This window comes from Phycomyces blakesleeanus (assembly GCF_001638985.1).
Source record: "Phycomyces blakesleeanus NRRL 1555(-) unplaced genomic scaffold PHYBLscaffold_16, whole genome shotgun sequence".
NCBI lineage: Eukaryota > Fungi > Mucoromycota > Mucoromycetes > Mucorales > Phycomycetaceae > Phycomyces > Phycomyces blakesleeanus.
Window position 1 is genome coordinate 1,137,721 of NW_017265149.1, and position 9,622 is coordinate 1,147,342.

The following is a 9,622-nucleotide window of genomic DNA, read 5'->3' on the forward strand; positions in this document are numbered from 1 at the left end:
AGTAAAGGGTTAAAAAAGGGGTCAAAACGAAAAAGGGCCCCTAAAGTAACCCCTAAAGTGACCCCAATAGTGACCCTTTCTGTTGTCATAGTGATAAATCAGATTTTATCACAGTTCCGCGCAGACTAAATAATTTCAATCCATGTTTTTCTATCTTTTTATATGCATCTGTGCTTAAGACGACGTGTTCTGTTTTCAGTATCACTATCTTTAATGTTGGGTGGCTATCCAAAAATTTGTTAAATTGTATACGAGAAAGGCATGAGACAAGGTATAACTAGACAACAGGAGAACAAATCAAAGTAATATTTGGCGCAGTAAAAAAAGTAGTAGTTTCTTCATCCTGCAAGAATAACAGACGATTCAAGAGTCTTTCAAAATGGGGCTGTTTATTCAATAGCATTATGCATTGGTAGACATTGTATATTTACTGAGTCATTTAGGAAGAGATGATCGTGGTGGTTGTCGTTTTTTACGTAGCTTTCATTGAAAACAGAGTGTATCGATCATGATACCGGACGTCTCTCTTTTGCCCTTTTTGGCGTAGTGCACTTGAGTATATTAGAGATTGGTTAAGTTACGATCTTATGGATCAATGACGGGGATTAAGTTTAGTGAGAATTCTGTCTAACAGTTACGGGTAGTGCTTTTGATATTTTATCAGAAAGAGGATTGGGTTTATTGAAATGTGTTCCTTAGTGATTATATAGTGGGATCCAAATATGACAGTGACTTATGACTGCAACTTTGACTTCTGTCACAAAAGTCTATATTTTCAATTTCAAGTCATGTTTGGCAAGTAATTTACGTAATGAATACGGTGATGTTTCTTCCTTTGGAGTGGAGGATATGGTGACATTTCTCAAAGATGATAGCGCTCCAGGAAGTATAACAGGAGGTGTGGTCGGTTTTTCAGGTTCATCTACTAGTCGTTCTCCTTTACCGCCTGTATATCATCCTAGTGTATCGAGATTTGGATACTTCCGAGAGAAATAATGCATCCAAGAAGCGTCAGGACAGTCTGTGGCTATCGCAAATGATTTCATTTTTTCTGCTGGCTTAATTTTTTGGATTTCAACAATATCACGCTCTGAAAGAGGGTCGATGCTTATTGTAAGTGATAGATGTTCCAAATGTGGCAGGTAGCTATGTATTGTTTCAATGTCCTCTAGCGTATATGCCCTTTGAAAGACAGGCCCTGTGGTAAGGCAAGATAGCTTCCTTAGGCAAGGAAGAAAAGAAATTGCCATAATAAGGTCGCCCAGCTCAATATCGAGATCCTCTTTAGTCATTTTAATAATCAATTCATCAAGATTTTCTCACAGATGCCAGTCTATTTCCTCTTCTCTACTGGCAGCATAACGCAGAAACCTCAAATCGGCAGCATTGTTTTCGCCTTCAGGAACATCGTTATCAACAAAATCATCAAACGGCATTATTAAACGGTAACATAAAATGTTTTGTGGAGTATTCAGCCTTTTTATATTTGAGAAAAGTTGTTGGAGTTCATAAAGACACACTCCATTTACATCGATATCCATTCCGATGTTGAGTTCTTGCACGCGTTAGCCATTGTCCTCGAATATAGAGTTTTCATTTCCAGATAGATTGCAGACATATTCTAGTCTGTGTTGACAGCTAATGTCAACGGTATCCCAGAGGGAATCTTGAAATGGTATACGCCAGGATTTACAAACAAGTGAGGATTGCAATCTTGCTTCCGTAGAGGAAAACTTGGCAATATAAATAAGAATTTCTAAGGGTAAATTAGACCCTTGCATTATAAATATATGGATAATAAAAGACTTTTCCGTGAATGGGCTATCTTTTTGGCGTTATATATGAAGTTTACATGATTAAAAAGCCTAGTTTTTTTTTGTAGGAAATGTCCAATTATTTTTTACGTGTCACAAAGGGAAACGTTTTTTTTTTTTTAGAAAACCGAAGAAAAAGGCAAGATCTGTAACAACCTTCATATGCGAAATTTTGTTTTTACAGTTTTACTGGTAAAAGTTGGTGTGGACGGACTAAAAGTTCAACAAAAGGCCAAATTTAATTAAAACTCTAGTCCAATAATATGACTTCAAGTTTTGCTTTTTTTTTTGAACTTTTAGTCTGTCCACCCCAAGGGATAGCACTCACAGCAGATTATAGCAGAAAGAGTAAATCGGTGATCTCAGAATATAGAGCGCCTTTCTTGATACACATCTGTGTTTACACCGAGATGTTTTTTTTTATAAAAAAATTTATTATTGAATCATTCATAAACATATTATTGTGCTTGGCATATGACAAAGAGTCTTATTCATAAGGTTGCAAAAACAATTGATATATATATATATGCATATAGTATTATGTTAACGCATCATAGGATTTATCCCATAAAATGCTATCACTCAGCTTAAAGTTGTTGATAACATATTTACCTACATATTCACAGCGCAGAGTAGCATGCCCTTGGTACAAATCAAGTTTCCAAGCATCCTTATCAAATTTTCTATACCCATTTTTGGATTCCAAAACCTTGTTATTTTCTTGAAAGGACATGAAATATTCCCGGACAATCTTGATCTCGTCTTTGTTTAATACTCTTAGTTGGAACCCTTCTTCTGAACCTTCTTGGTAAAAATCCATATAGAACCAGAGTGAATCAGCCGTAGACATTAGGTGATCACTGTCGGATAACTGTATACTGGGTTCAAGAATAGTGCTCGATTGTAAGATGCTTTCTAGTTGAACAAGGGCCATAAAGTGAATTGATGTATCTGCGTTACAAACACTATCTTCAGACCCAAAAAATTGTACATTATTGAGCTGAAGGATATCGAAATGTGTAAATGGCATGTCGAGGCAAAGGTTTCCCGTGTCTCGAGAAAAAGGTCCAGATATCTTCATGTCATCAAGACGCATATAATTCAGATTTCTGCATCGAAAGGATATATAACTGAAAACGTCGGCATTTGTTTTGGTGCGAATGAATTCAATTAATCGTATACCGTGCATTGCTGGGTACTCTAATGCACGTCTACTTATTGACAAGTTATTTGCTGCCAGTCTTAGTCGCTTGAGGACTACACAATGATCCAATAAAATATCCAATGCAATGGGACTCGAGTAAACATAGATGTTTAGATCGACCAAACAAAGGCAAACATCAAACGCCATCGGAATCGTACAAGGATCAGAAAATCCAATGTTGCTTGAAATTGAAAACGTCTCGAGGGTTTTTGCACATGAAATCATACATTTGCTGATGATCTTTTCTGACAGCTCTTCCATATGGTTTCCAAGCAGCCCATAAGTTATGTGCTTTATGGGTACGTTGAGTTGAGATAAAAGTTCCCAAAAAGTAATGTGTGTCCATTCTGTTTCTGATGTACCGCTCATATTGATAGATCTGAGGTGTTGAAATGTACAAGGGAGTGATGCAAACATTGATACAGCCTCTTCTCGGAATATCTCAGTTCTAGTTGGTCTTGCATAATTATTCCATTCAAGGGTGTGTACATTAATGTACTTTCGAGCGAAATAGCATAGCCACCGAAGATCCATGTTGTCAATAAAGAATTTTATGACTTTAATATTGCTTGCCGGTACAACGTTTGCGATAAGCATCAAGTCTTGGTCAGAAAATACATCGAGATCCATGGTGATTGAGAGATGTTCAAGCTGTGGTAAATGAGTATGAAGAGTTTCGAAATCATCCAATCCGTAGAGCGTCTTTCTTCTTCGGAACTCCTTCATGTAAGACAAATGTCGTAGACTGGGTAAGCAAGATAACATTTGAAGAAATTCTTTGGCTTCGTCAGCAAATCCAAATCCTAGTGTAGACACCTCAAGATGGACTAGAGATTTCCAGCAACTCCAATCTGCCACTGACTTGTAATGGATAATATCAAGGCTTTTTTCTGGAAGGTGCAGATGTCTTATGTTCTGAAAGTTTTGTTGAATAATATTTAATTGTTCACTAGTGACTCTGAGGTATGGTTTTAGACTGAGTGTCCGGACCCTTTGGCCATGTTGCCGATAAATGTTTTGCCGGTAGATTGATATATCGCAAATGTCATTCAGTTTCTTTGCATTGCCAACATGTACTTTACACCATAATGATTCCTGCATTGGTGTTCGCCATGCCTTGCAAATAAATGTACAGCTGATCCTGTCTTTGGTAGAAAGAAAGCCGGAAATGTAGGTAATGATTTCGAAAGGTAATCCTGATGCCAACATGATGAGATGTCAAATAGAAGAGATTTAGTTTTTTTTAAAGCAGCCAACAAGACTTTCAAGTATATCTATTCAGTGAAAATCTAAGCAGCCAAAAGAAGGTAGTTTTGTGTACAATACACAAAAGGGGAATCCGGTAATGGTCCAGGCATATTGGAAGGGAACACAGTACCTAAATATATCGAACTGTGGAAGACAAGGTATACAAAAGGTACATCTAAAATAAGAAGCACATTGCTTTAAATCTAAACAGAAACATGAGTTACAAGGTTCCCACAGGACTTGATGATTATAAAAAAAAAAGAATAAAACTGTTATTTGACATTCTCTTAATCTATACCCTCAGTAAATCATTCAATCTAGATTTCTTTGAGTCCAATTGTATGCTTATATTTCAGATAAACAAATCAGGATAGTGTAACATATTGAAGCGGTCGATTTTGCTATATGTAAGCTTTTTTTTGTGGTAATACCGCTGCCTGAATCTGTGGGCCAGGTCCGGACACCGGGGCTTTAAGCTTTTATCTTATTACTCAAGTCCCGAGTTGTAGTATAGTCTTTTGACTAATTAAACGTCATTGTACTCTACTCCTCTTATGTGCTCAGCCAAAACGTGCACAGAATGGCCTGTCTTGTCTCACAAAAGTGATAACAGTAGCTCAAGAGGGACGTGTATTTTTGTACATTAACTCCCATTGTCTTTCTTTCGTTTAGCCATATTTTTCGGCTTTTCATACTTTTGGTTTAAATTACTTACTACCATTTCCGTACCAGTCTCCTAAAAGAAAAAATAACTTATTATATATATATATAGTCTGATAAAGAGACAAGTGTCAAACTTGGGTAAGATACCTATAATGAATAATTATCGCTTATATATATATATAAAAGGACTAGCCGGTGCCATTATTCCAGATGTCGTACATGAGAGGTCTAGGTAAATATAATAAAAAACTGCCGTAACTTTTCTCACAGGGGTGTCAGTTTAAGAACAGGAACACTGGCAGCAGGACATTAGACAAAATAGACAACCAAAGTCATGGATTGTTCAGTGCACAGGCGGGTATCCAAAGAGCTCGCAACTTCTATCTCAAAGTCCAAGAGCCTTTGTTCTGTATTTGGAATATCTAGAGTTTTACTCAAAAGTGTGGGACCTTGTAACTAATCCAGGTTTGAAAACAGTAAGATTCTTGATACTGATATCTTCATTGATTACTTTTAGGTAAAAGATATGTACTGAGTCTAAACCCTTGCAAAACAGAAAATGAATCCAAGTTATTCAAGCGGCTGTCAAATCTATCAACTTTTGATATGAGAATAAACCTATAAGCATGTTTTACACACAGGGATCTTACCTTTTTACTTTGACGTAACTTCCTTCCGTTATGTCGCGTGCCAGTCGCAATAAATCCTCGCGAATTGTAGAACATATTGATATTAATGAGGTACTGAATACTTTAGCGAAATACTTGTTTTATAATGAAACATTCTCACATGTTAACAAAAAAGTGCTCATAATGAAGGCTTGTGAAATTATACCCAAGGGTTTATAAAATAGCTTCAATAATAATAAAAGAAGAAGAAATGAAATGTGTGATTTAATGAATTTGAATGCCTGGTGTGATAAGATGAAATAAGTATAACATACTTAATTATGAAAGAAACAAACCAAAATAAAGTACAGTACAGTTAACAAAAAAAAATGCATATTGAAAATGCATCCCAGTGAATACAAGTAATAGAAAAAAAGCAAATAACTACATCGTCTTACAGCTGTTTTCTAATGTAAGTTTTTCGCAATTATCTAAATTACCCATATCATACTTCTTCACATAGCCACATCTCAGTGAAGCATAACCTCGGTTGATATCTTTTACTGATCCATTTGAATAGTCTTGGTTACATGCATAGCTAGTTACTTCCCTGTGGCCAACACGCAGCTTGTTAACATGGTGATACGATTCGAAACTAGTCTTGCTGTCCTGAGACTCTTCGGTTCCAAATATTCGTAGCTTCACCATATTGTAGTAAAATTTGCATATTTTATAGATGTGGAACCATCGTAATTCGAGCAACATCGTCAACAGGCCTCCTCTTGGTAATATCATACTCAAGTCATGTGTTTTTATGGGTTGGAGTGCAAGATTTGGGCGAACAAGCTGTAGTATGTTGATGGCATTTCCAGAGTCGCATATCCCGCTGCTCGATGCGTAAAACATAACATTGTTGAGTTGCAATAGGTTGAATCGAGTATAGGACATATCAATAAGAAGACTTTTGGTGTCATGAGAAAATTTACCGAATACTTTGATTGTATTCATTCGCATGCACTTGAGATAAATACAGCGAAATGAGATATAATGTAATACGATGGCACTAATTGTTGCCTTCTCGAATTCAATGCTCTGTAGTCCGTGTATGTTTGGATGACTGTGTATATCTGACGCTGTAGTAACAGAGCTAACTATAAGCTTTAGCTTCTTTAGTGAATCACACCTGTCCAATAAAAGGTCAATTGCAATAGGGCTTCCGTGGATATCGATATCTAGGTTGACTAGACTACGACAGAAATCAAATGCCATTGGAATCGAACACGGATCTGAAAAAAAAGATTCCGCCTCAACGTAGAGAGACTCGATAGATTTCAAGCAAGAGCGCATGCTTTCGCTAGAGCACAATTGTGCTTTATCTGTAGTATTGTGTTCTCTGTACAGCCCATGACGCATATAATTTAGCAATGCGCCTGATCGAGACAGGGGATCCCAGAAGACGGTTTTGACCCATTCCTTGGGGAGGGCATTCATATTCAACACGGTCTTAATGTGAGGAAACATACACGGGAGTCTTGATATCATCACAGCTGCTTCCTCTTTAAATATCGTAGTCGGGACCTTCCAATCACTATTTCTCCATTTTATGGTATTCAGGTTTGGGTATTTTCGAGCAAAATAATATAGCCACCGGAGGTCTACCTGGCAACTGTCAATAAATAGCTCAGCCAGATGCTTAACATGAAACGTGTTTTGTGTGATGTATGTAATATCGTTTGGCGTAAACTCGGCGAAATTTGCAGAGACTGAGAGACGCTTTAGTTGTGGCAGGTAATTGTGAAGTGCCTCAAAGTCTTGTAGAGTGTATATTGGATTAGGCGACCAGATAGGTTTGAAATAATCAAGATGCTTAAGACACGGTAGAAAGGATAGGATTTCAAGGAGTTTTTCTACCGGAATTTGGATTTTTAGATCATCTATTTGAATTATTAGACATGTCAGCGAACTCCAGTAGCTCCAATCTACTTCGGCTTCAAGGCTTGATTTTGTCAAGGATCTTCCGATAGTATTGAGCTGTTTCAGGCTACAAAAGCACTCTTGAACAATTCTCAACTGATCATCTCGGAGAAGAATCATAAGCTTGAGAACTCTGACAAGGTGGCCATTCTTTCGGTACACATTGTGCTGTATATCGGTCAAGTCGCAGATACTTTCTAGTCTAGCTCTGGATCCAACAACGATTGTGTCCCACAGCGATTCTTCAAAAGGTGTTCTCCATGCTTGACAGACTGTAATACATGATAACTTTTGCTTGACCGTGAGAAATCTTGCGATACATGCTATGATTTCAAATGGCAATTGAGATGCTTGCATAATGATGAGAGAAAAGAGAAAAAAAGCGAATGTCGTTTTGAGATTCCTAACAGAGCTCATGGAGACCTTTTTCTTGGTTGTCAAAGGTTAGTTTGTTGTTATGTGACGTAAGCCATAGCTGTAAGGACATATGCACATGATAGCCCAATATGAAAAGAAGCAATACACCTGCATTTGATAAGGGAAGTTTTGGGATCAAATTTTAAGGGGATGTTCATTTATGCGGATATATCATTAACCGTTATAAATAATACTGGTTTTTGTATATTTTTATTTATTTTAAAATAACTTGTTTGACATGTACTTCTTTAACTTTTTTCAAGTTCATATTATTCTATAGATAATACACTATGTCTAAATTATATCTTGCAAGGTAAATATGACAATATATATATACCTTCTTAAGTATAGACACAGATGCGACTTACATAGCGTAATATGTCGTTTTTGTCTTTGTTTTTGTTTATCTTTTATTCTTGTTGTTGTTTGTTAAAGGGGTACTTTTAGGGGATAATGTTATTTGTTAAATATATATATATATACACAAATAATCAACTTATAACTTCTTTTTAGATGCATAAGGAAGGTAATCGCCAAGTGGGCAAATATAAGGGTACATTTGGAGATCACTACGGCAAACAAAATATTTTGATATACTTCTTTAAATGCAAGTCTATATTTTTTCCTTTTACTAATAGAATCTATACCTACCATTCCGGAATAAATCGAAGCTTCTTTTAATAGAATATTCATAGTTGGTAGGGGTTTTATTTGTTTGTTTTGTTTTGCATCTATTGCATCAAAAAGAAAAACCTTTAATTATATATAGTGTACTAAATTATTGAAAAACAGAATACATGTATCCCTATTGCACAGTTACCGTTATACTTTGACATTTTTTTTGTCCACGCATTCTGATTCTAAATATGTATATACATGTTTACATAAACAAATGCTGAATTTTTACTATTTTATTTATCTTTGTCTCGATAGGTCAGCACATCATTACAGCCACAGTTACTCCAATATCTGCTTTTCTTTTTTTTATATCTTTAATAAACTACCAACAAGACCCAATCATTCGGGCAAAAGGTCTGTATACATGTGCTACTGTAACAAACTTATTGTTGTATTACAGCGTTATTCTTTACACAAGTCTCGAGGGACCCCTACCCCAAGGCTTGTCGAATGAAATCGTTTAATTTAATACCTATTCTGTAAAAAATCCTTAACAAGACATTCAAGAATATCACAAAACAATGAGGCGAACCCTCCTCCCCAGTTTCACGCTTGGCTTTACACTAAGTTTAATGTACCTAGATTAGCCTTTTTTGTACATATATATATATATATATCTGTGTATGTGTGTGCTTTGTAGGACAGTGTAAACCAACTGAATTCAAGCAGATCTATTGGTGTCCATAATTAAAATAATAATAATTATAGCCAAAAAGAAACAATTCTCGCAGACTTAAAATCTATGTCAGTAAAGGTATTCTATAGTACAATAACAAAGTATATGATAGGTTTACATTTTTTACTGCTTAAAATTGTTACAGCTTTCACCTTTTCGTTACGCTTTCTAACTTTATAAACTCCAGATAGAGCGCCAAATATTATTATTATTATTATTATTTTTATTTTATTAACGATACAAATATCAAAATACTATTACTTGTTTATTTTATTTTTATAAGGAAACAAGGCAAGAGGTTGTGATAATCAAATTCACAGAAAGATTAATATTACATCTA

At 35.8% G+C, this 9,622-nt stretch overlaps 3 protein-coding genes across 3 annotated transcripts; all 3 read right to left on the minus strand.

Annotated features, from left to right (window-relative positions):
- Positions 1-767: 767 nt before the first annotated feature.
- PHYBLDRAFT_147914 (hypothetical protein) lies at positions 768-1,436 on the minus strand (the record flags this gene model as incomplete). Its single annotated transcript, XM_018431974.1, has 3 exons — positions 768-946; positions 1,019-1,282; positions 1,352-1,436. The coding sequence occupies 3 exons, from the start codon at positions 1,434-1,436 to the stop codon at positions 768-770; spliced, it is 528 nt and encodes a 175-aa protein (XP_018289460.1).
- A 129-nt stretch (positions 1,437-1,565) lies between these two features.
- Positions 1,566-4,227, minus strand: PHYBLDRAFT_147915 (hypothetical protein; the record flags this gene model as incomplete). Its single annotated transcript, XM_018431975.1, has 2 exons — positions 1,566-1,756; positions 2,427-4,227. The coding sequence occupies 2 exons, from the start codon at positions 4,225-4,227 to the stop codon at positions 1,566-1,568; spliced, it is 1,992 nt and encodes a 663-aa protein (XP_018289461.1).
- Positions 4,228-5,981: 1,754 nt separating this feature from the next.
- On the minus strand, positions 5,982-7,928 carry PHYBLDRAFT_170787 (hypothetical protein; the record flags this gene model as incomplete). Its single annotated transcript, XM_018436429.1, has 1 exon — positions 5,982-7,928. The coding sequence occupies one exon, from the start codon at positions 7,926-7,928 to the stop codon at positions 5,982-5,984; it is 1,947 nt and encodes a 648-aa protein (XP_018289462.1).
- Positions 7,929-9,622: the final 1,694 nt, after the last annotated feature.